Source organism: Hemitrygon akajei, chromosome 14 (genome assembly GCF_048418815.1).
Source record: "Hemitrygon akajei chromosome 14, sHemAka1.3, whole genome shotgun sequence".
NCBI classification, from domain to species: Eukaryota; Metazoa; Chordata; class Chondrichthyes; order Myliobatiformes; family Dasyatidae; genus Hemitrygon; species Hemitrygon akajei.
Window position 1 is genome coordinate 38,321,550 of NC_133137.1, and position 26,826 is coordinate 38,348,375.

General features: G+C 40.2%; 2 protein-coding genes across 9 annotated transcripts in view; one reads left to right on the forward strand and one right to left on the reverse strand.

Moving 5' to 3' along the window:
• The window catches only part of mmab (metabolism of cobalamin associated B), a 57,983-nt gene that overhangs the window by 27,422 nt on the left and 3,735 nt on the right, over window positions 1-26,826 (forward strand). Inside the window, exons 9-10 of one of the 3 annotated variants that reach the window (XM_073065875.1) lie at window positions 4,158-4,279; window positions 16,602-16,619. In XM_073065875.1, coding sequence (XP_072921976.1) covers window positions 4,158-4,248 — 91 coding nt within the window. In that variant the 3' untranslated portion in view covers window positions 4,249-4,279; window positions 16,602-16,619. Of the gene's footprint in view, window positions 1-4,157; window positions 5,628-16,601; window positions 16,620-26,826 lie in introns of those variants that run through there. The other 2 variants (XM_073065874.1, XM_073065873.1) reach the window with 2 other exon arrangements.
• ube3b (ubiquitin protein ligase E3B) overlaps window positions 6,984-26,826 on the reverse strand; it is a 67,539-nt gene continuing 47,696 nt past the window's right edge. For all 6 annotated transcript variants that reach the window (XM_073065864.1, XM_073065867.1, XM_073065862.1 and 3 more), the window contains 10 exons: window positions 21,876-21,995; window positions 19,033-19,209; window positions 18,679-18,789; window positions 15,403-15,540; window positions 13,621-13,686; window positions 12,848-12,906; window positions 11,272-11,454; window positions 10,444-10,555; window positions 8,586-8,678; window positions 6,984-8,193 (listed from right to left, as the gene is read on the reverse strand). In XM_073065864.1, the coding sequence (XP_072921965.1) occupies window positions 8,002-8,193; window positions 8,586-8,678; window positions 10,444-10,555; window positions 11,272-11,454; window positions 12,848-12,906; window positions 13,621-13,686; window positions 15,403-15,540; window positions 18,679-18,789; window positions 19,033-19,209; window positions 21,876-21,995 (1,251 nt within the window). In that variant the 3' untranslated portion in view covers window positions 6,984-8,001. The remainder of the gene's footprint in view (window positions 8,194-8,585; window positions 8,679-10,443; window positions 10,556-11,271; window positions 11,455-12,847; window positions 12,907-13,620; window positions 13,687-15,402; window positions 15,541-18,678; window positions 18,790-19,032; window positions 19,210-21,875; window positions 21,996-26,826) is intronic.

A 26,826-nucleotide genomic window follows, 5' to 3' on the forward strand; every position in this document is an offset into this window, starting at 1 on the left:
ACTTTTGGAGATCAGTTTATCATTCTACTCAACTATTCATAGTAACAGAAATTTTGACCAGGGGTGCCCAACCTTTTGCACACCACTGTATGTCATCAGACTCTCACATCTCAGTTCCCATTTTCTTGGAATTTGTGAAATGTTTTGAAGTTACAAACCATAACATGATAGCTGCTTCCCATCTGGTGTGGAGCAGAGTGCAATTATGCATAAAATTGTTTTTCTTTTAGCTTTTATACTTGAAATGGAGTAATTTTGTGACTTTTAACATTAGCCTTTGAAAATTGTACACAGCATTTGTTGAGCATCTGATAGCTTTACACCACAATCACATCTAATCACTCACAGCACAGTCATAGAGCTATATAGCTTGAAAACCTAACCTTCAGCTGTTGTCCAACTTGGCTGGTTCCATTTTTCTACACCTGGACCACATTCCTCTAAAACCCCTATTCATTATTTGGCTATATCCCTTCCCACCCTATCTCCTGTATTAAAATAAATGCTAACCCTTTGCCTCTGCCATATCTGTTCCCAGGACATCAGAGATTTTCTCCTCTTTCAAAGAATGGCGTTTCCCTCCGCCACTTCCCTCCCCCCACCACTATTGATGCTACCCTCAACATCATCTCCATTTCCGAACATCATTGCTCACCCCATTGTCCTGCTGCCTTAACGTGATAGGGTTTCTCTTTTGTCTATGAAGGTTCTTAGTCATCTAGGTCATTGTGTATCAAGCAGTGGTAAATGGAGGTAACTGGACATGCTGTGTATCTAGAAGACCTTTCACCACTTATCCAAGAGCCACTTGATCCATGGTGGGTAGTTTTCCGGCTTATAAACTGAGTTGTTTAATGGTATAGCAATGAAATGAGTCATTAAGTGTCGTGGAGTTTCTGTCTTTATCTACCACCCCTTCAGCCTCCGAATCCGAAACGTCATCCTCCGCAACTTTTGCCATCTTCAGAAGTATTGCAGGGATCACTCCCTCAGCGATTCCCTCCTCATTAATCTCCCTTCCGGCACTTATCCCTGCAAGCAGTCTAAGTGCTACACCTACCCTCCTTCACCTACATTCAGGACACGAAACAATCTTTCCAGGTGAGGCAACAGTTCACCAGCAAACCTGGTGGGGTCGTCTGTTGTGTCCAGTGCTCCCAATGCTGCCTCCTCTACATTGGAGAAACCCGTTGTAAATTGGGAAAACCACTTCATCTAACCTGTCTGCTCCATCTGACACAAGCAAAGCCTCCTGGTAGCCAAACATTTTAATTCTGATTCCAGTTCTGGCACGTCGGCCCATGTCTCCCTGTGGTGCCAAGATGAGGCTACACTCAATGTTGAGGAGCGACACCTGTATTCTGCCTGGGTAGCCTCCAACCTGCTGATATAAATATCGATTCCTCCCCCCGCATCCCCTATTCTGATCTTTTACCTCTTCTCACCTGCCTATCACTTCCCCTTGGGTCCCCACCCACTTCCCTTTATCCCATGGTCCACTCTTCTTTCCTTTCAGATTCCTTCTAGCTAGCTGCCGCCTCCTCTCCCTACCTTTTTATTTTGGCATCTTTCCCCTTCCTTCAGTCGTGAAGAAGGGTCTCGGGCCAAAATGTTGACTGTTTCCATTGATGCTGCCTGACCTGCTGAGTTCCTCCAGCATTTTGTGTATGATGCTCTTCATTACATGTTCACAGTACCATACCACTTCCTCTGGTAGCTTATACCATATAGGTGCCGTTGCTTGTATGGAAAAACATTGTCTCTTTTGAATGTTTAAAACATTGTTCTCGAGTTTTAGACTCCTACTCTGCAGGAGACCGGCTACTCACACAAAACACTGGAGGAACTCAGCAGATCAGACAACATATAGGGGAAAATAAGCTATCAATAGTTCAGGCTGAGATCTTTCATGAGGGTGACTTCTGCTCTTTAGTGCCGATGGCCCAAAATGTCAGCTATTAATTTCTGTCCTCAGATGTGTGAGCTGCTGAGTTCCTCCATAGTTCATCCTATGTTGTTCAAAATTATAACATCTACAAAATCTCTTGTCTCCATGTGGCTATCCATCTTATTTATGGTCCCTTGTGAGTTTATAAACAGTGTTTCATGGGAAGTCCCAATCTCTCAAAGTTAAACCATCCACTCCCAGGATATCCCGATAAATCATCTTAGCACTTTCTAATTTAATGACATCCATCCCATAGCAGAACTGCATACAATACTCCAAATGTGGCCTTGTTAATATCCTATAATAACATACTAACTCCTGTACTCAGTATTCTGACTAAAGGCAAGTGTGGAAATGCCTTCACTACCTAATTGTTATCACATTTGAGGAACTACATACCTGCATCCCAGGTCTCCAAATTATACAAATTGCCTGGATAATTTTTATAGATTTCTCTTCAGTAGTATGATCCATTTGGAGTTCTACTGTAGCTTTATCAACTAGAAATTGGGCTTGAATGCATCCTGTTCCTTTCTTTTAAGCATCTTGCATCATCATCATGTGTTCTATGACATAGGTGATCATGATCTTGTCAATGACCATGATTGCTCTTGGCAAATTTTTCTACAGAAGTGATTTGCCATTGCCTTCTGGACAGTGTCTTTACCCCAGCCGTTATCAATACTCTTCAGAGGTTGTCTGCCTGGCATCAGTGGTTGCATAACCAGGACTTGTGATATGCACCAGCTGCTCATACAGCCATCATAACTTAATGCCATGGTTTCATGTGACCTTGATAGGGGTGGTGGGGCTAATGGACAGAAAGAGCACCTTACACCATCTTTGGTAGAGACCTTGGACTTAACAGCTCTTCAAGCAGTGAAAGAGTTTATAATTTGACTGGAGACATGAGACTGCAGTTGTTGGAATGTAGATACAGTCAGCCCTCCTTATCCGCGGGGGATTGGTTTCGAGACCCCCCGCGGATACCAAAAAATGCGGATGCTAAGTCCCTTGTTTAACCTGGCTCAGTGCAGTGGTCTTTAGGACCCAGCGGAACCCCGGACTTTATTTAACATGTTCAGTGTGTTGGACATTAGGACCCGGCGTAGCTCTGAATCCATGGTGTTTCTGTTCACGAAAATAATCACAATCATGATTGAAAATAAGGTGGAAGTAATAAAGCGATCGGAAAGAGGTGAAACACCATCGGTCATTGGAAAAGCGTTAGGCTACAGTTGGTCAACATTCGGAACAATTTTAATGGGGCATGTGAAAGGCCCTGCCCCGATGAAAGCTACAATTATTACTAAGCAACGCAGTGGTTTAATTATTGAAATATGTATGTTTCTTAAGTGTTTTATATGCATACAAAGGTAAAATATGTACTATATACTAAGAAAAACATTTGACTAACTGACACTAAACAATACCAGATGTACTTGTTTCAACTTCAAATTCGACTTAAAGACGGACTCAGGAATGGAACTCATTCATAACCCGGGGACTGCCTGTACTTTTAAGTCATTTCTAGATTACTTAATACCTAATAAAATGTAAATGCTATGTAAATAGTAGTTATACTGTATTGTTTAGGGAATAATGACAAGAAAAAATAGTCTGTACATGCTCAAACAATGAGTGCTGGAGAGAGAACTTCCACATTTTCCCGATCCGCGGTTGGTTGAATCCGCACATGCGGAATCTGCGGATAAGGAGGGCCGACTGTATCAAAGAAAGAAACTACTGGAGAAGTTATCAGACAAGCTGTGTATGTGTGAATTGGAAAAAGAATTGTTTACACTCTGGTTTTACACCTTTTATTGCGACTGACTGAAAATTGAAGATATCTAGTATAACGAAAAGGGGAGGAGTGAGAAACTGGTAAGTGATAGGTAAAAACGTAGGGGGATTGAACCATATTTCCTCCGCAGACCACCTATCACCTGCCAGCCCCTATCTCGGTCCCTCCTCTTATCATCCCAGCTATCTTATCTGACCTAATGCAGGGTTTTGAAACAATGGCATCAATTCTTCTCTTTACATGTACACATACACCACATGGTGTATGAAATGTGTGGCAGGTGCATTTTCCTACATTATACAATTCAGTCCACTTCTGCAATGAAGGCTGTTTTATGTTAAATTAGAATATTTAATGTTACTGCAGTGGTGACACCATCCTCAGGATTGACCCGTTTCTCCACAGACTAAGTGACTACCTGTTCACATTGGCACGATACGCTGCCATGAAAGAAGGCAAGAAGGAACATATTTACAGGAGGAGAAATGAAGATTAGCAGAGTTACTGACTCTTCTACATAAGAGAAGGTGGGGAGACCTTCATCTGCTGATTGGAACATAACTATTTTTATTAAACTATAAATACATATTGTTTTGCATAAGTGGCAAAAGTATTTGGAGTTTTTAAAAATAGTGTCTTGCTTTGTATTTTGGATGCCTGGAGATTGGTGTTATTTGGACTCTGATATTTTGTATATCCATGTTTGTGGAAGAATGGGTTTCAGTCACTTGTTATTTAGTGCAGCTGATGGCAAAAGTGATGTGCCTTTAAATAAAAGCACTAATCCTGGGATTTTGGATGGAAAGATACTTTTTAATAGAAAGCTAGGCCAAATCGATCATTATGCATAAAATGAATCCATACTGGGTTAAACTTGTTTTCACTGGGTGCATTGTATAAGTTTGTATCTAAACAGTTGTTTCCCCTTTTTCTCTTCTGAAAGGTTTGCAATTTAAAACTGATTAAAAGTAGCTGCTTACTATCAGTATGGGGTCAGAACAGTAAGTTGATCTCAGACTAGAGGTGTGGGAAGGAGGGGGAGAAGAATATCTTTTGTGCTCAAAAGTGAATGATTTTTCATATTACATTAGAACTTACTGATATTGTTAGCTTTCATCATTTGCCAATGGCCTTTGAGTATTGACACTTTGGTACTCTGACTCCAGTCTCCACATTCAGAGTACTTTTATTGCAATGTGACAATTTTCAATTTCCCTAATCAGTTTTGTGACCTGAGACACTGTATTCAGTACTTCAGTACTGTTCCAAAGTGGGAGTTATTTTAAAATGAGATGTGACTCTTGAATACTGAGTTGTGGTAATTTCTAATCCGTAACTGTTAGGAGAAACGGCTTTCTATTAACAATGTTTACAGATCTTCCTTTTGATAACGTAGGCTCAATTTTGGAGCCTTTTATCCATTGACCTTTCTTTCCTTGTTCTGAACATGTAACAATGGAGAGGATACGGTGACCTATTCCAGATTTCTTTGGCAAATAAGGATTAGGTAGTAATGCAGGACTGAAGAACTTAATTTCATAACTTGAGATGCTATATTAACAATTAATTTTAAAATATGGATGCATTACAATGAAATAACTTTGCACAACCTGATTAGAAATGGATAAACATTGGATGCATCAACTGAATGTGGATGGTGTGAGCAGAGAGCCTAGTTAACATTTAAATGAAAGCTCCAATTTTGGTTATTTGTTTCAGCCCATTAAATTGCAATCAGTGTTTGCTGGCTAAGCAACTCTTTTAGTCAGTTCATTGTGAGAGTCTCCCTGCAAGGCTTTCATTTTCTGATTTGTGATGTATTGAAAGTGAATGAATTAAAATCAAGGGTTCTAAATAAAAATGCTATTAAATTTGTTGGAAAAGTGAATTCTTTAGAACCAACGTAACTATTTTAAACTACTATTATTAGAAAAATGTTTTCACCTGGCTGTACTGAAACTATTTTCCAGTGATTGCCCTTAAACTTCTGTAGAGTCTCTTAACATTAACCATCTTAAATTTCCTATGCAAATATCTGGTAGCGAATGCTACTTAAGTTATTGAAACCTAAACGATTGGAGTGTGAGTAATTGTTAATCTTGGGGTTCACCATTGATTTGGACTCAACTTGACCAGCCACAAATAATTACCATTATGTGTCAGCACAGTAGCATAGTGGTTAACACATTTTACAGTACAGGAGACCCGGGTTCAATTCTTGCCACTGCCTGTGAGGAGTTTGTATGCTCTCCCTGTAACTGCATGGGTTTCCTCCTACAGTCAAAAGACCTACTGGTTAGTAGGTTAATTGTTCATTGTAAATTGTCCCATGATTAGGTTAGGATTAAATTGGGGGATTGCTGGGCATCGCAGCTCAAAGGGCCTATTCCATGCTATATCTCAAATACTGCCCACAACTATTTGTTCAACAACCCTGTGTCCTTTTATATTTAAAATTAACCCCCCGAAGCAGAACATCAATGATTAAATTATCTTCAGTGCAAAAGCACAGCTTTCAACTGCTGTGTGGGGGGGTGGTGGAGGGAATCTTTTTGTGAAAGATTCACGGTGCTGTTTGTAAAAGCTTTGTTTAGCAGACAGCAGTGATATCCTTGCCACACACACAATTAAGGATGTCTTCAACACTATCTAGAAAAATAGAAGGTATTTGTCACATATATATATGTGTGTGTGTGTATATATATACACACACACACATGTTCATATACATGACCTCTGTGTGTATACACACACGTTCATGACCTCTGTATGTGTGTGTATATACACACACATTCATATACATGACCTCTGTATGTGTGTGTATGTGTATATATATATATATATATGGAGATGTTAGATGGATGTGTCTATATGTATCTCTATCTCAATCAGAACAGGCAAGTCCTTGGATCATATGGGTTAGAGTAGCTCCACTTTGCTTAGTGTGGAGAACTGGATCCATTAGCCCTATCTGCATGGCAGATGCTTGAGGCAGACGAGTATGCTCATCCCTATGTTAAAGGCATGTTACTTGTACTTAGTCTGTAGCTGAGTAAAGGCTAAGAAGAAACTAAATTTGGATACTGTCTTGTATTGCCTGATTTTATATAATTGTCTGCTTACTAGCTTCATCTGCATGTTACCAATCAGTGATTTTATTCTGATTAGCTGCTCCGCATTTATGGTCTGTCAGAACTTGTATGATACCCAAAACCTCAAACAGATTCTGAATTAAAAATACATGGGTAACTTTTAATGGAGAAACCAGTTTAAAATAGACATGCTATGCCTGATGTTCACAGGCTAGTCATAAATTCTTTTGCATATCATACAGTAAACTTTTCTAACTTTCTATTCAAAATAGTAAATATTACACAAATCTTATTTCCTGAAATAAGCTAGACCATGCAGTTGTCAAATTAGCTGCATCAAATTCCAATATTTTTTTTTACATTAAATAGACTAATTACTATACAGTACAGGGTAAATTTTTTTAAAAAGATGCTGCCTTGTTAAAGTAATGGTAAGACTAGAGCTCATCCAATATCCCTCCTGAAATATTTGTGATTTAGTGGTTGTGAACATTCAGAAAGTTCCACATTATTTAGGTTTCACTTTGTAAAATAAAAAAAATAAAAGTTTATAATCTGCTGTTCATACTTTGCCAAAATCTAATGCCAAAATAGGAATCAGTGTTAGAACTTGCTGCATCTTTTATCAGTGACATTTCTTTTAGATTAGGCAAAGCTTTAAGGAATGTAGGAACAGAATTTAAAACAGTGATTTTTCATTTTTGTGCATTGATTCTACATGTTTGCTAATTCAGACTGAATTCAGTGATTGTTTCAAATGCTAATGAAAAGAACAAGATAGAAATAATTTTGCTGGACCTTCATGACTGATTCTGCACTATTTTCTCTGAGCTTCGAAATGCTCTCTTCTAGCCTTCAAGGAATATCTGGAAGTTTTAACCATATTTGGCAATATACACAATATACAGAAACTTTCCAATCTTGGATACATACTGTTTTAAATATTAATATTAATTACTAGTGTATATATAAAGTTGGCTCATAGACACCCTGAATCCTTTTGGCAGTAGATTAAAATCTATGGCCCTTCCAAGGAAGTAAGTTGAACAGTGAAGAGAGCTTGGTATTCAGTGTTGCCCTGAACCACTTCATGATTTTAAAAATCAAAGATCCATTGCAAAGAATGGTGTATAAGCACCTGTGTCCTTTTTACAGAGTTAGGAGAGTTCAAATCCAGTGTTCATACTGATTGCATAGCGGAGTTTCTCTCTCAAGATGCTCTTCTTGCTGTAGTTGGGAAGTTTCAGGAGGTTGAAGCAGGTTGATGAAGTTGGCAGCCGACCACCTGGTTCCTTTTTGCGGATGGTGAAGAAACCCCGCAGCACGCTCCCCAGTGTATCTCCCGTGTCCTGAAATGTTTGCATATGTCTTATAATCTCGAGCATAGTTCATAGAAAGGATGCTTTCAAGAACCGTACCAATCTGTAAATGCATTCCCCTTAATATAAACTCTTGCTACTGTGTATGTTCCAAATTTATTCCTTGCTTTCGCTGAATTGACTGATCAAGGTTAGAGTGACAGGAGAGAATTTAAACAGGCAGGAGTATCATCTTGCTTGGCTCCCATTACTAACTATCTAAACTTGTGTAGTTGAGTAATCCTGTTGATATTTACTGTCTGAACTCTTGATGGACGATCATTCATCTAAGGCATTGAAAGGCCTAAAGCTACTTGGGGAATTAGACACTAGAACCTGCCAGCATTATTAATAAACATTGTGAGAATGGAACTTCAACTTGCCTGATCATCTGAAACTTCAACACAACGAATGGAGAAGGGAGGTTTAAGGTAAGCAAAGCCCAGGAGTGGTGGCCGAGAGCAGCTTGTGACAAACTAGAAAAGGAAACTAAAGTTAATTTGTTGTAATCCTTGAAAAGAAAAGATCTGTCAGAGCACTTACTGGGAAGGCAGCAGCAGAATTTAATCTCTAATTTTCTAATCATGGTAGCCAGTTTCCCCAAGTATCTGCTTAATTCCAGATAGACTTCTTCCATCTGACTTCCGTCCATCTCAAAATTCTCACTTCTATTTTTGAGGCAAGGGTGTGGACAATAGCAGACATTATCATAGGGAAGTGACACTGCTGTTCTGCAACACTGGATTTGATGTTAGTTTAGGCATAATTTGATGGCTGACTTCCTATTGTATCCTCCCTCAAATCTCCAAATTGTTTAATTATATAGCTACATAGGAGTTTCATCTAATTATTATTTACTGCCAAAAGCTCTCATCCCTTGAAACAAACTTTTCCTCACCCTAGTAACAAAAGCTTTTTAAAAAAAGAACTGTTTACAACCTGGTCCAAAATCAATTACCAGTGTCATATAGAACAGGGCCTTTACCCCATGATGTCTGCAATAAACACAATGCCACCTGGTTATACTGTCTCTGCACATGATCTAGAAGTGTGCTTGCCCAAAAAGCCAGTTCAGTGCAACAACATATCTGCTTCCACTGCCACCCCTTGCAGCCTGAGGCACCCGTCATTGTATGAGTGTGTATAATGTGTACATATACACAGTACAGGCAACGAAGGTTCAATACCCCACACTGCCTGTGAGGAGTTTGTATGTTCCCCCTGTGGGTTTCCTCCAGGTGCTGCAGTTTCCTTCCAAAGATGTACCAGTTGGTAGATTAATTAGTCATTGTAAATTGTCCCATGATTGGGGATTGCTAGGCGGTGTGGTTTAAAGGGTCTATTCTGTACTATACCTCAAAATAAATAAAAATTGATGTATGTAGCTCCAGCAATCTGTAAACTTCCTAACCCATACGTGTACAAAAATCACAAATAACATTGATCTGTGACATTAAAATGGCTATTCCTGTGACTTTGCCATGACCTTAACATTTTCTTGATCACCTGATACCCAGAATCTACAGTGGATATCAAAAAAATCAGTATACTGGTTTTTAAAAATCCTAATCTGCACTGTCAACTCCCTCCATAATCTACTTCCTCTGAACTTTTGTAACCTCCTTCAGACCATTACTGCAGCCTCAGTGTTCCTGAAATCATGACCTGAGCATTCCCCATTTTAAACATCATTCTACCGATGGAAGTCATTCGTACCTTCTGGTGCCGTGCTCTGAATTACCTTCCCTGATAATCTATGACAGAAATTTGGCCATAGCTTATCACCTGTGTGCTTCAGATCTCAATTTTTGGTACCTTAGTTTTTTAAGTAACTTCATATGACCCTGATTTTGGGGGTGGCGGGTTGGAGAATGCCACAACTTGCCCAAGGGTGCCCTGACGGTTAGTGGAGGGAAGGAGCAGCCTTCCACCAAACAGTCAAGCAGTACTAAGTCCAAAATAAAATGAGTCAGATATTAGTTGTAAATGCATTGAGCGGGAAGATGTATAAATGGGCTTTTCAATAAATGGAATATCAAACCCATGGTACATTATTTTCTTAGCCAATTGTCTCAATGTTAGAGTGTAACCTTTCACCTATTTACTTTAAACATTATCCCATTACTTTCCGTACAAGTGTGTCTTCACTGGATGGAAATCACTGTGTTAGCATCAAGATGACCTGAAACTAAACCTGTCCAAAGAACAGGTGGTCTTTAAAACTAGCAAACATATACTAACCTTGAGAAACGTGGCTCGTTCTTCTGCTGTGAAGTCATGAGCTAAGATGTCCCAGAGCCAGGCAATGACACGATGACTGCCATGGAAACCACCATAATACACTGTGTGCTTTCTGTACAATAGAAAAGTGATCACTGTTCATGGCATAGGGACAATCCACTATCATGTGTCACAAAATGATAAACTTCAGCTACATTAGTGTTTCTCCCAGAGTTTTAATCATAAGAACTCCCTGACAATAAATTGCTTTAAGTATCCATTAGATACACATGTGCACTGGCATGATTAGACCTGTAGGTCCACTACTTAAATAAAAAATTCATTACACTAGACAGATGCCTAGGCAGCAAAAAGCAAATGGGGAATTAGACAGACTCCAAAACAAAAGCTATCTGAGAGATGTAGAAAGTACTACTTAGACACTAGAGATCTGAGTTGCTGGAATCTGGAGCCAAAAGGAACTGCTGTAGAAACCCAGTGGGTTGAGTAACATCTACAGAGGGAAATGGACAGTCGATGTTTTAGGCTGAGACCCTTCATCTGGTCCCTGGAGTAATACACACGTTGCTGCTATTTCTGTGTCATAATCCAGTGCATTCATTTACACGATTCTGGCCCTGGAGTTATGTGTAGCCTCTACTTGGTGCTTAGTGTTGACAGAATTGAGGTCAATCAGAGCTCAAGCCCACATTCCCATAACAGCAATGGAAGTCAAAGCATTGAAGAACGATACTTTGGTCCATTTAGTTCCATCAACACTAACATCCCTTTCTTGCAATGACATTAAAAAAAGACTCAGCTGTTTGCAGAATATCCTCAGTGACTTACTTGAGGTCCTCCAAGTCGATCTCTGCATTGTCTCCAGCAATTAAACGCTGAACTTCTGGAGTTGAAAACATACGGAGCCACTCTGGATTAATGATGGACCGGAATCCTCGGATGAAAGCAACTGTCTGATCTTTAATTTGAGTGTGCATTCGAAAGTGAGCCATGAGGTGTATGTAACTGATTCTGTTGATGAACGGTAAGAATTATCATCCATTCTGAGTAATAAACAACAACCATGCATTTTCTGTACTGCAAACTAGGTTAGGAGAAATTAAGTAGGATTGGCAGCAGAGGCAAACAGAAAAATTATAACTGATAGAAATGAAAAATAAAATATTTGAAAAACCATGGATGTCAGCAATTAAGAAAAATGCACTGTATTTTGTGTTTAACATTTCAAGTGCTTTATATATCGGCTATATTTTTTATTCTGCCATTGGATCCTGGATGATGTTGATTTGGTATGAGAATCAGATCCTAGACTCTCACACTATCCAAAATCAAATCAGGCTTATTTTCAACTATGATTTAACCATTTTGCATCAGATAAATTTATGATGAATATTGACAAGAGGACATAATCTCCCAACTTGATCCCACTTGCTGAAGAACAGCATGAGTTGGTCAGATTTCTCACTTCCTAAACATAGTCTAGTTACCTTTCGTTAGAGAAAACTTTGAGACAAGAGGCACTTATTAACCAGAGTAGAGTGTCCAGATTAGTCCTGAGGCTAAAATCAATACAATTTTAAACCATTCTCCAGATAAATAAATAAATAAAAATCTAAACACTCAGTGATTGAGATACAGGGCAGAGGAGACCCTTCCAGCCCTTCAAACCACAATGTGCCACACTCCCCTGGCTCAACCTTGGGACAAATTACAATGACTACCAACCAATACGTACTTAGACTGGGAGGAAACTGGAGCAACCAGCAGAAACCCATGTGATCATGGGGAGAATGTACAAACCCCTTGCTGGTAGCAGCAGGAATTGAACCCGAGTCGCTGGTACTGTAAAACCGTTGTGCTACTCCTTCACATTTAGCTAAATGTTCTAAGTGACTGGATTGAGATTCTCTTCTGGAAATGGGTATCACAGCAAGAAGAATTGTCCCTCTGTCATTTCATAATACTACTGAGATGACAGATGGGCAATTCTGCAATACATAAATTACCTCAATACCACTTCCTTTTGCTGATAAACAATATAGTTCTTAGAGGAAAAATTGCTTTTAAAAGATGAAAGATAGCATGGATGAACAATCCAACTCAATGTCAGAACACATAATAGTACTTTCAACTGCATCCTCAGCACCATCTAGTCCAAGGATTCCTGACCTCAGGGCCCACAGACCCCTTGCTTAATGGTATTGGTCATGACATAAAGAAGGTTGAGAAGCCCTGATCTAAAACACCAAAGATGTACATATACTGTGGAGAATGGTGTGTTTCTTAATCCTGCGAGAATGGAAAATATAAAATTGATAGCATGAAAAGTTATTTGTAAATGGAAGTGACATTTTAATTTAAAACACTACACTATTAATATAGAAACAGCTGAATGAAGACTCACTTATTTTCATTGTTTACCCCAATCGTTTTCCCTCCTGGTACCAACTCATGGCAAACAAGCTGTTGAGTTGAAAAGCAAGTTGTTAACATTCCATACCCATTAATTTTATTAAACCAAAGTCAAAAGATAGTTAAGGAAATATTCATTTGAATTTGCTAACATTGCAGGACTAAGATTACAGCTCTGTAGTACCAACAAATATGAGAGCTCACAGACTCTGACATACATACACTAAACAGAGCCGTCCAACAGCATAGTACTAGAGCGTCACTTAAGAACTTTGGGCTCAAGTCTCAGGAATTGCTCTTGAAACCACAACCTATTGACTGAGGAGCAATAGTAACACAAACTGAGCCACATTTACACGCCCATGGAAAAAAAGCATTCCAATAGAAAAATTCTCTCAACGTAAATGATTTAGTTTAAACAACGTGTTCCAAATCTGTGTGAGCAGATGCCACAATCAAGTATTATGGATAACCCAATATCACAGGTTAAAACAAACCTGATAAAACCAGGTATTAAATCCAGGGACGAGATTTTTCAAGGGAATCTGATTTAAACTACCCTAGCATTTACACCATATTACTTAGACCATAACACACGTCCTCAAGACCCATGACTGCTGTTGACTACATGGGAGTTTGACTCTTGAAAAAGGGATCCAGTTATCTTGTGGCAGATCCATAAGAACACATACATCAAATATTCCAGGAGTTAAAAGTCTGTGCTCAGTTTACAGTTAGTTGTCCATCATAACTTGCAGATATTACCTGACCCATAACGTCCTCATCATAGGATAATGTCAAACCAAGGTCAGCAATGTCACCATCGTAACGCTGTAAAGCAACAATGAAATACAATCACTAGAATTAAATAATCCATTCTTTTAAAGTTTATATCCCACACAAGATGCTCCTAAAGCATATGTAATAACATCATTTTTAATTTTGTGTAGTTGACTATACAATAAATCATTGGGCAATCTTAACTGGCAATGTATGTGTTGAAGAAGAGATCAGCTGTTGGTTAAATTATAACCAATAGCATTTTAATGAAGTGAAATGCCCCAACAACCTTAAGTTATTCCAATGGATGCTGTGTAGTAAAATATACAGTCTTCTGCATCAGGCTTGTAACTACTGAGCAAAAATGAGTGGAAAAAAAACACAGGAGGAAGGAGTATTATAGCATCAATGGCACAAGCAATTTAGTTAATTTTAGCTTGGGTTTGATGATGTTTTGATTTCCCTCAATACCAAATACACTGATTTGCTAAGGTGTTACAATCCACAAAATGATTCATATGACATGGGTGTGTTCTTGGCAAACTTTTCTACAGAAGTTCTTGATTTCTTCTGGCAGCATCTTATCAAGATGGGTGACCCCAGCCATTATCAATTCACTTCAGAGATTGTCTGGTGTCAGTGGATGCATAACCAAGACCTGTAATATACACCAGCTGCTCCCATGGCTCACGTGACCCTGATTTGGGAAGGAGGAGGGCTAAGCAGTTGCTACACCTTGCCCAAGGGTAACCTGCTGGCTAGCAGAGGGAAGGAGTACCTTACACCTCCTTCGGTAGAGACTTACAGTATCTCCACCCCACCACCAAAAAAAAAGATTACAGTTGTATTATTAGATCAAGTTGAGCTGACTCTCCTTATATTTCAAGTCAAATTATTATGTTGCAGTAAATTGTATGTGCAATAGGGAAATGTAGTGTCATTAACACAGTAATGCTTTCAACTGCTAATGCCATACATTCTGGAACTGGCTCTTCAAAGCCTACCTCTGCTCTCTGTCCTTCTCACTACTGCCATCAGGCAGGAGGTACAGACGCCTTAGATCCCACACCATCAGGTTCAGGAACAGTCATTAACTACAACCATCAGGCTTCTTAACTGCTGTGGGTAACTTTAATTGCCACTACTCTGACTGATTGATTCCACAACCAATGGACTAACTTTCCAGCACTCTACATCTCATGGTATCAGTATTATGTACGTATTTATTTTATTTATTTATTTATTTGCAGCCTGTCTTCTTTTGCACATAGGTGGTTTGTCAGTCTTTGCGTGCAGCTTTTCATTGATTTTATGTATTTCTTTGTTCCATGTGAATACCTGCAAGAAAATGAATCTCAAGGTGACATATATATATTTTGATAATAAATTTACTTTGAACTTTTCCTCTAGGGCTGGTTTTACCAACTTTTTCTTATGCTATAGACCAATATAATTAACCAAGGGGTCCGTGTACCCCAGGTTGGGAACTCTGTTCTAAAGGGCTCTGTGATGGATTTGATAGTTCAGTGAGGAAAATTGGTACATTTAACACATTAAAAGGTCCTATACAAGCACAAGACAGTGCTATTCAGTACACGATGAGTAATTTTTAAATGGTACCTTTGAGCAGTGCTGGACAAAGAAATTACCATTTGACTGAGTCCAATTACAAAGCATGCAAAGTCAAAGGAGGCAATTTAAAAATGTTCTTTTTGCTTTACTTTTGAGTAACAACATTCCAGTATTACAATTATTTCTCATTATTACCTTTATGGAGGTGAGATTTTTGTAGAACTCAGAGTCCAGGGATGGAAGTTCATCAATGGAACTGTACAATGCACTGTGATGATGTCCGAGAACCTGACTGAGGAAGAAGGAAGCAAAGGGAACATCCACTACTATTCCCTGTAGAAAGGAAACAGAGAATGCTTTTTGTTGTACTCACAATTTTCACTCGTTTTTTAACTACTGCAATTCACTCTTGCCTTCAGCTTTAAGATTAACTTTATTTGTCACATGTACATCAAAATATCGAATTAAATGCATGGTTTGTGTGAAATCAAATTAGCAAGGATTTTGCTGAACAAGAGTTGCCATGCTTCTGGCACCAACACTGCATGCTCACAACTCACTAACCCTGACCCATAAATCTTGGGAAAAATGGGGGGAAACTGGAGGATATGGAGGAAACTCACATGGTCAGAGGAGAACATACTAACTTCTTACAGACAGCGACGGGAATTGAACCCCGATTGGTGACGCTAGCATTGTACTAACCATTATGCTACACTACGTTATGCTTAAAGGCTCATATCTCCCATCTTCAATCCCCTGAAACTGAGCTCCTAGCACTAACAGAAGAAGAGCTGATCTGGCTTCACTGCCTCTCCTCATATTCTTCCTGCACTGTTGGTTCCTTTTTTTCCCCCCTTTAAAATATCCTGCAGTTACATCCTTTCATTTTAGGTTTCAGTCAACAACTGCACTTCTTGTATTGCTCAACATCCTATTCTCCTGCCCTTTGGAATACTAACGTTACCCCCCAGTAGGATCCAAGAACTGAGGTGAACTTATCAAGGATAGATTTGCAGTTACAGACACTGGAAGGAATACTTTGATAGCCTCCTCAGTCCTGACTGCCCTTGATATGGACATTATGGTGGTCTATCCTGTCCAGCCTCGCTGCCTGCCCTGATTACTACAAGTCATAAATGTCAACCAAAGAAACAAGGTCAGACTGTGTTCTGACAGTGGTCCTAAAACTCCACAGTATGGAATTGCAGTGAAAAATCCACAATCTTATTGCCCACATTTGGAAAGAGGAGGATGAGCCAAGAATCTCAGATAGTCACAATTGCACTATCTTCAAGAAAAGAGACAAATTTCAATGTGGTAACTACAGAGGGGTATGACCATTGTCTACTACTTAGAAATTCAATGCCAGGCTTCTCATTGTGTTTTCCCAGTGGCTGAAGATTTGCTTCCCAAATCACAGCATGATGAAATATGGGGGGAGCAAGACCCTGGAAAACATTGGAACTTTCACATCTCTCAGAAGCTACCTCCTAAAGGCAAGCCTCAAAGAGGAAATTCATCATCACTTTCAGTGCACCAGCACAGCAGTTGGCTGACGAGGGAAAAGGGTGTTTGAAGATCAAGCCCTCAAACCTGACACAAAACTCTTCGTCCTCTGGCAGCAGCGATCCCTGCCTTACTGAATGCTTGAGATTTGAAGTGCTGCTGTAAGGAACACTTCGGTGGCACTGGAAATAAACCACCAGTGCTGTCTGCCTTTGCAAAACCCTCCACATTTACTGGAGGCAGACGCAAAGCAATGTCGGTGTCCAACATCCCCAGTACTGAAGCCCCAGCTACACTCAGTTTGTTCTGTTGAACTGTCCACAGCATTTGCATGTGTACAAACAGACAGAGACATGGCCTACTATGCTCTGGTATGTGAAAAAATTACCAGCGAAAGATTGAAAGACGATCTCAAATCCTCCTTGAGAAAAATGTAACTAACCACTGACCCCTGGGAATCTGCTCATGACAGTTTAAAATGGAGAGGGATAGCATTGTAGTCATCAGGAGTACATGGAAATCAGGCATAAGTGGCAGAGGAACATCATCTCACAGACTATCCGTCTGTCAGGAACCTACTGCCACATCAGTGAGAGTCTGAAGCTTTCATTGCCCTATCACTCTAGGAATCTGGTTGGAAGAATGTCTTCCAATCCCAAACGATTGCCTATGAAAAATAACTCACTAAGGCAGTCTACAAAAGCTATTGAGAGTGTCACAGTAGTGTAGTGGTTAGCGTAACGCTTACAACACTTACTTTTGCCTGAAAGGAGTTTGTATGTTTTCCCCGTGACCTCAAATCCTGGTGCTCCGATTTCACATCACATTCCAAAAATGTACAGAGTAGGGTTAGTAAGTTGTGGTGCCAGAAGCATGTGCCCCCAGCGCATCCTCAGACTGTGTTAGTTGTTGATGCAAACAACGCATTTCACTGTATGTTTCAGTGTACATGAGGCAAATAAAGCAAAGCTTAATCTACTGATGTTCACTTTGGTATTTAAAAGTTTTGCTGTCATTCTATATTCACAAAGTTATGAGTTTTAGAAGCTCTCTTGATCTACTCCCCAATTAAATATCACAAACCTTGCAACTTTGACCCTTAGTTTTCTTGTGGGTATTGATTTGGAAAACACCATAGATTCACACAAAATGGAAACAGGCCATTCAGCCTAACTCATCCATGGCGCCCAGCAAATTAGTTTCATTTGCCCATGTTTGGACCATATCCCTCTTAACCCTGTCTATCCATGTGTAATTTATTCTTACCCAAGTCTTTTGCATGTGGAACTGACCCAATGTTTGGTAGAGAGGAGTGGGTTAGGGGGCTGCAGAAAGCAGGGAATGCAGTGACAGTCCAAAGACATACTGGTTAGTAGAGCAATTGGCCATTGTAAAATTGTTCTGTGATTAGGCAAGGGTTAAGTAAACAGTCCAAAGGCGTACTGGTTAGTAGAGCAATTGGCCATTGTAAAATTGTTCTGTGATTAGGCAATGGTTAAGTAAGTGGGCGGCATGGCCCGTCTTCTGTGCTGTATCTCTAAATAAAATAAAACAGGATGTATTTTTGTGCCAACACTCAGTCAATGTGACTGTTGAAGTGAGTGAATTAGAGTCATTAAATATACAAAACTATTTGTATTCCAGAGATTACTGTGATAGATTTAGTAGTAACTGCAGTAGACGAAAGAAATTTAAAATCAAATGGGAGGATGTAAATTTATGGGATGTTTCAGAGCCAAGAAATAAGTCCATCAAGGCTGTTCATTTAGTTTATGTCAGTCTTAAGATTTTCACCATCTTTCAATATAATTAATGATAAACCAAGCTGTTATATAAGTTTTGAAGAGGGTCTCGGCCTGAAATGTCAACTGTTTATTCGTTTCCATAGATTCTGCCTAACCTACTGAGTTCCCCTAGCATTTTGTGTGTATTTAACACAAAGTTTGGAAGTTATATTTTTACCTCATAGACAGCTTTTCCCAGCATCTTTCCAACAAATTCAAAAAGCTGCAGATGATTTTCATGGATGTATGAGGTGGGGGATGGGTACAGTCGTTCATCTCCGCTTGTTGTCTGCAAAAAACAAAATCATTGGTCCAAACTAAGAACAGAGCTAGGAAGAATTTAACATTATTAGAGGACATTGCATCTCTGGGAATAAGATAATAATATTCAGTTTAGAAAGCGAGAGGGAGAGAAAGATAATAAGCTGCATAAGGCAATGTACTAGTAAATCCAATTCAGTCAGTCAGTGAAAAAAAGAGACATATATCTGTGAATCATATTTGCTCCACTTTTGATTCAAACACTGGTTACCTTGAAGAGATTCAGAGCAGGGTCAAAGACCTTTTTGATGATTTCTTCTAAAAATTCCTTGAAAACACCATCCTGATCAATCCCAGCCTCATCTACTCCAAGATCATTCACAAATTTCACTCTAATGACTCCTTTCATTGTGTTCACAGGTAATCGCCGCAACTGTTCATATCCATCCTAGAGATACAAAAAGCACATCACACCTGTCAGCTCATTACTAGAGAGACAATGAAAAGTTACTTTATTTCATCAATTTGTATTTGTAGTCCTTCAGAATCAGCATCAGGTTTAATATCACCAGCATATGTCGTGAACACTGTAACAGTACAATACATGATAAAAAAAACTTCAGTGCCTGAAGCTTCTTGCTTAAGTGTCCGACAATAATCAGGCAGCATTGATAGATTCCAGATGCCCTGATGCTGTTTCTCCATGACCACAATGTCCTGGTGAAACCCTTCACCATGCTTGTCAGTGACAGCACCAAGATTTGCAGGGAAGAAGCCTAAATGTGAATGCAGAAAATGAATCTTAGTGACATGTTGCACTTCATGGTTTTTTATGCTTGAAGTATGTTGTCACCCAGCTGCACATAGCTTGGTGCTCTATAGTTGCCAAGAAAATGTTCAACATCATCCTTGAATGCCTTCCATGCGATTTTCTCCAGTCCTACTAGAAGTTCTTTGAATTGCCAGCCACTGATGACCTGTTCGATTTGTAGACCAACAAAAGTGCCTTCCTTAACCTTGGCATCAGTATTTCTGACATGAATTATGAATTAAAACAACAGATAAAGGCAATTTTTTAAAAATGGTGCATGGTCAGCAGTCCAAAATCCATTAGATATACCCAAAAGTATTCAAGAAGCAAGATATTTGTTGTCCAGTGTTATAAGAAATCCTAATGGTTTGGTATCTTACTCACCAGGTAGTGTTGCTGTCCATGTTACCTTCAGCTCACTGGGCTCACAGGAAATTTCTTTACAATGCTATGTAACATCCACAAAAGTGCATTCAAAGAGTGTTGAGGTTATTAATAGGGACAACAACCAACAGTCTGGAAAATCTGCCATTCTGGCACCGAAATCTGAAGTGTGCTAGACTAACCGAGTCTTTGCTCTTGGGCTCCCAGATTTTGGACAGGGTGTCAGCCATTATCCGGGAGCCATCCATCCCCCATTACTGCTTCAGTTGTGGCTTTTTGCAGTTATATTTATTCACTGGGAGATTGCCAGAACTGAACTTTAGGGTGGTGGTGAATATTGGTAGCTTGGGTTGAGGTGTTTGATGTTGCAGTGTTTGCCAAGCTTGGCAATCAGCTTGCAGACATGTCATTATCATTTGAAGTGACATCCTCAGTGTGCAGTTGTTAGAACAAAGTTAAAAGTAAAATTTATTATCAGAGTACATACATGTCACCACATACAACACTGAAGATTCTTTTTCTGCAAGCATACTTAGCCAATCCATAAAACAGTAACTGTAAACAGGGTTAATGAACAACAAACTGTGCAAATGCTAATAAATGATGAGAACATGAAATAACAAAGAGTCCTTATAGTCCTGAAACAGAATGAATGTTATCCCCTTTTGTTCAAGAGCCTAATGGTTGAGGGATAAGAACTATTCTTGAACCTGGTGGCACGAGTCCTGAAGCTGTTGTACCTTCTACCTGATGGCAGCAGTGAGGAAAAAGCATGGCCTGGGTGGTGAAGATCTTTGATGATGTATGTTGCTTTTCTATGGCAACATTTTATGTAGATGTGCTCAATGTTTGGGAGAGTTTTACTGTGATGTACTAGGCCAAATCCATTACCTTCTGTAAGGATTTTCTGCTCAAAGGCATTGGTGTTCTCATGGTGTAATGCAGCCAGTCAGCACACTTTCCACCACGTATCTGTAGAAGTTTGCCAAGGTTTTTGGTGACATGCCGAATCTTCGCAGACTCCTGAGGAAGTAGAGGTGTTGTCATGCATTCCTTGCAATCATATTTATATGATGGGTCCAGGACAGGTCCTCTGAGATACTGACACGCAGAAATTTATAGTTACTGACCCTCTCTACCTCTGATCCTGCAATGAGTACTGGCTCATGGACCTCTGCTTTCCCTCTCCTGAAGTCTGCAATTAGTTTCCTGCTGTTATTGACAGTGAGTGAGAGGTTGTTATTACACCACTCAGCCAAATTTTCTATCTCCCTCCTCTTTGCTGATTCATCAGCACCTTTGACATTTTTGATCAACACCTTTGGTGTTTCTCTCTATGTTCATGTTTAAATAACACCCCCTCTCCCCCCACCCCCCTGGGGCACTTGCCTCTAAGACATTATGATTCCCTAATGTGGGCCAAAGAAATGCGAGCCAATAGAATTCAAAGGTCAACTGAAAGGATAGCCAATCAGGACCAAGGCAAACAAACAACTGGGGGAGGGGGGAAAGATATATAAACGCAAATACTCTCAAAGAGAAACACCAACAACTGAGGATGTCACCTCGACTGGTGATGAAACATCTGCAAACACTGCAACATCAAGAACTGAACTTCATAAAGACTAATGCTGGAGACTAGCAAAGGCCTTGGATTGACATTATCGTAAACAAAAACCCATGAAAAGAAAAATTAAACCTGTGCAACTTATGCCAGAGCCAGTTTATAATAAATGAACAAATCTACATGAAATTGGGATATATGCAGAGTAGAAAAATTCAGGAATTTCTGAGAGAATTTGAGGAATGCGTCTTCATCTCCATTACATTTACAAACTGGGGGGGAATACCAGGCCTGAGAATAGAACAATTAAACTTCCTATGCATTAAAGCACTGATCTCAACCAAAACCTGGTTACCTCGAGCATTCGAGATCTGCGGATCGTAACGTGGATGACATGAGGGGAAGCAGAACTTGTCTCCACCAATCCCAGTGATTCCTTCTCCTTTGTTACCATATTCCGAAAAAGCAGCACCCTCTATTTAAAATAAAATCAGCACGAATAAGTTATGGACAGATTATGTATTGCTTTAAATTTGTTCACCGAGTTCAGTTTTTTGGCAAATAGGGATAAATTATAATGAAAGTTTAAAGAGTTCTATATTTTAAATAACTTTTAATCATCTCTACAATTTTGACCATTTTTGACATTATTAAAAATATATGAGTTAGAAACAGAAGGAGGCCAGAGGAAGTGATTTTTGTAAAATTAAAGCTACTTTTTAGGATGAAGCCCATCAGGACCCAAGAACCTGCCAGTCTGCAGCTTCTATAAGTTGCTCAGAGCTCCTTGTAATTTTCCCAAGTTCCTCTCTCCTATAGAGGTGTATAAAATCACAAGGGACAGAGATAAAAGGTGATGATGCAAGGCTGGGAAAGTCAATAATTCAAGTACATAGATTTAAGGTGACAGTGGAGAGATTGAATTGGAACCTGTGAGGTGATATTTTGCAGAGTGTTATGTATAGAATGAGATGCCAGAGGAAGTGATTGAGGTGGGTATAATGACAACAATTAAATGACATATATAGCAAAGGTTTGGAGGGATTGGGCCAAATGGAAGCAAATGGGACTAACTAATAGATAAGTCACGCTAAAGGGCCTGTTATATTGCTGTAAAGCTCCGTGACTCCCAATTTCCATTTTTCAGATACCTTTGGATGTTCTTTGTATCCTCTAATTAAGAGTTCCCAACTTTTCTTATGGCATGAACCAACACCATTAAGCAAGGGGTCTGTGGACCCCAGGTTTGGAAACGCTACTCTACAGTTAAAGGCCTTTTAAATTCAGTGGCCAATTCCTTATTTTCTATAATTAATACTCTGTACTCACTACCTATAGGACAATTTCTCAATTTATTAACTCATTTCAGAATCAGAATCGGAATCAGATTTATTATCACCGCGCATGTGACGTGAAGTTTCTTAACTTAGCAGCAGCAGTTCAATGCAATACATAATCTAGCAGAGAGAGAAAAAAAATACTAATAATAAATAAAATAAAACATAATCGAAGCAAGAGGTTGAGAGTGAAGGACCAAAGGCATCTAGGAGAGAAGCCATTTTCTTTTACTGATCGGGGAAAAGAGGCTAGACTGCGCAGGCGCGTGACATAGTGCACCAAAAGGTTTAAAAAAAGACCGCCATATATAGTAGCCATTGTCGGAGTGGACTGAGTCAGAGTGGAATGGCTTTGGTTCAACAGGCTTCAGCGTGAACAGGCAAAGGCGAGGGTAGGTTCTGGTAAGTTTTGTTTTGTTTGTTTAGAGTAGAGAGAATGCCAGGCATGATGTTGGAATGTTCCTCTTCCAGGATGTGGGAAGTCAGGGAGATCTCTGGTGTCCCTGATGACACCTTCAAGAAGTGTATCCAGCTGCAACTCCTAACAAACCACGTTAGGGAACTGGAGCAGGAGCTGGACAATCTCCGGATCATTCAGGACAATGAGGAGTTTATAGATAGTAGTTTCAGGGAGGTAGTTATGCCAAAGGAGCAGCACACAGGTAAATGGATTACCGTAAGGTGAGGGAAGGGGAAAGGGCAGGCAGAGCAGGGATCCCCTGTGGCCATCCCCTCAACAACAAGTAGTAGTAGTAGGCCTCCGTTAGTCTCGATAGACAATGGATTTGCACCTTGGAAAGTTTCCAGGGCGCAAGCCTGGGCAAGGTTTTTTTTAATGGAAGACCGGCAGTTGCCCAAGCTGCGTCTCCCCTCTCCACGCCACCAATGTTGTCCAAGGGAAGGGCATTAGACAACGTATACTGACTTGGATACTGTAGGGGGGATGACTTACCTGGGACAAGCTGCAGCAGCCGGATCTCTGGCACTGAGTCTGGTTCTGCAGTGCAGAAGGGAGGGGGGAAGAATAGGGGACTCGATAGTTAGAGGTACATACAGGAGGTTCTGTGGTTGCTACAGAGACTCCCAAATGGTTTGTTGCCTCCTGGGTGCCAAGATCAGGGATGTCTCTGATCGCATGCACAGCATTCTGAAATGGGAGGGTGAGCAGCCAGATGTCATGATATACATCGGTACCAATGAAGCAGGAAGAAAGAGTGAGGAGGTCCTGAAGAGTGAGTATAGAGAGCTTGGTAGGAAGTTAAAAAGGACCTTGAGGGTGGTAATCTCAGGATTGCTACCTGTGCCACGTGCCAGTGAGGGTAAGAATAGGATGCAATGGAGGATGAACACGTGACTGAGGAACTGGTGTAGGGGGCAGGGTTTCAGACTTCAGAATCATTGGGACCCTCTTCTGGGGCAGGCAGGACCTGTACAAGAGAGACGGGTTACACCTGAACTATAGGGGGACCAATATTCTTGCAGGGAGGTTTGTTAGTGCTATTGGGGGGGAGGGTTTAAACTAGATTTGCAGGGAGATGGGAACCAGAGTGCCAGAGTAGATAGTAGAGCAGGGGTGAAAATAAATGATGTTAAAGGTTCATGCAAAGTCAAAAATATAAGTGTTGTATGTGGTGGTAATAATTTTCTGAGGTGTGTCTATTTCAATGCGAGGACTATTGTGGGGAAGGCTGACAAGCTGAGGGCAGGACAAATTAGAGTGCTTGTCTACTGAGGCCATAATGGCGGAGCTGAGAAACAGTAAAGGTATGACCACATTAATGGGGTTATATTATAGACCACCCAATAGTCAGTGAGAACTGGAGGAGCAAATCTGCAGAGAGATATGTTATGTACCCCTAGGGTTCATATTTTCTGTGGACAATCACTTTAAAATGTTGGGAGAATGAGACTAGCTTTTGGACACTGTTTGAGCTGTTACAAAGAAAGAGAGGGAGGTGTCCAGTGCAATGAGAGAGAGACAGACAGACAGAAACTGCTCGAAAGATTGATGTTATGGTTTCTCTGAAAGTTGTTTACCTTTCTGCAAGGACACTTGCCTGCTTGTTAAAGTTTTTGCAGAAAGAGGACGGCGGAGCAGGTTGATGGAAAGCTGGTGTCCAACATGTGGAGATAAAAGCCAGGTCCGCTGGAACACACCATGAGACATGCAGTTTCGGACACTGAATGAGCTTTGTTGCACCCACAGGAAAGTGGGGCTTTGGAGGATCGATTCGGGGAAATCAATCAGTGGCTCACAGTGTGAAAAGGTGCGACCAGTGGGCAATTATTTGTGTGTCCATCCTTGCCTGGGTGATAATTCCACCACTGAAGAATGGTCGTACGTGTTATGGTCGTAGTCGGTGACTACAACAGGATTTCGGAAAACAACGGGAAGATCAACGGCAGTTTTCTAAATCAATATATAGAGGTACCGACTAGAGAGGATGCAATATTAGTTCTATTAGGAAACAAGTTAGGACAGGTGACGAAAGTGTGTATAGGGGAACACACTTGGTTCCAGTGATCATAATACCATTAGTTTCAACTTGATCATGGATAAAAATAGATCTGGTCCTTGGGTTGAGGTTCTAAACTGGAAAAAAGCCAAATTTGAAGAAATGAGAAAGGATCTAAAAAGTGTGGATTGGGACAGGTTGTTCTCTGGCAAGGATGTCGTTGGTAAGTGGGAGGCCTTCAAAGGAGAAATTTTGAGAGTGCAGAGTTTGTATGTTCCTGTCAGGATTAAAGGCAAAGTGGATAAGAATAAGGAACTTTGGTTCTCTAGGGATATTGGAACTCTGATAAAGAAGAGAGATGTATGACATGTATAGGAAACAGGGAGCAAATAAGGTACTTAAGGAATATAAAAAGTGCAAAAAAATACTTAAGAAAGAAATCAGGAGGGCTAAAAGAAGACATGAGGTAGCTTTGGCAGTCAAGGTGAAGGATAATCCAAAGAGCTTCTACAGGTATATTAAGAGCAAAAGGATAGTAAGGGATAAAATTGGTCCTTTTGAAGATCAGAGTGGTCGGCTATATATGGAAGCAAAAGAAATGGGGGAGATCTTGAATGGGTTTTTTTGCATCTGTATTTACTAAGGAAACTGGCATGGAGTCAATGGAAATAAGGCAGACTAGTAGTGAGGTCATGGAACCTATACAGATTGAAGAAGAGGAGGTGCTTGCTATCTTGAGGCAAATCAGAGTAGATAAATCCCCAGGACCTGACAGGGTATTCCCACAGACCTTGAAGGAGACTAGTGTTGAAATTGCAGGGGCCCTGGCAGATATAGTTAAAATGTCGGTATCTACGGGTGAGGTGCTGGAGGATTGGAGAATAGCTCATGTTGCTCTAAAAGAAATCCGGGAAATTATAGGCCAATAAGTGTGACGTTGGTAGTAGGTAAATTTTTGGAAGGAGTACTAAGAGATAGGATCGACAAGTATTTAGATAGACAGAGACTTATAAGGGACAGTCAACATGGCTTTGTGCATGGTAGGTCATGTTTAATAAATCTATTAGAGTTTTTCGAGGAGGTTACAAGGAAAGTGGATGAAAGGAAGGCAGTGGATGTTGTCTACATGGACTTCAGTAAGGCCTTTGACAAGGTCCCACATGGGAGGTTAGTTAGGAAGATTCAGTCGCTAGGTATACACAGTGAGGTAGTAAATTGGATTAGACATTGGCTCAATGGGAGAAGTAAGAGAATGGTAGTGGAGGATTGCTTCTCTGAATGGAGGTCTGTGACTAGTGGTGAGCCACAGGGATCAGTGCTGGGTCCATTGTTACTTGTCATCTATATCAATGATCTGGATGATAATGTGGTAAATTGGATCAGCAAATTTGCTGATGATACAAAGATTGGAGGTGTAGTGGACAGCGAGGAAGGTTTTCAAAGCTTGCAGAGGGATCTGGACCAGCTGGAAAAATGGGCTGAAAAATGGCAGATGGAGTTTAATGCAGACGAG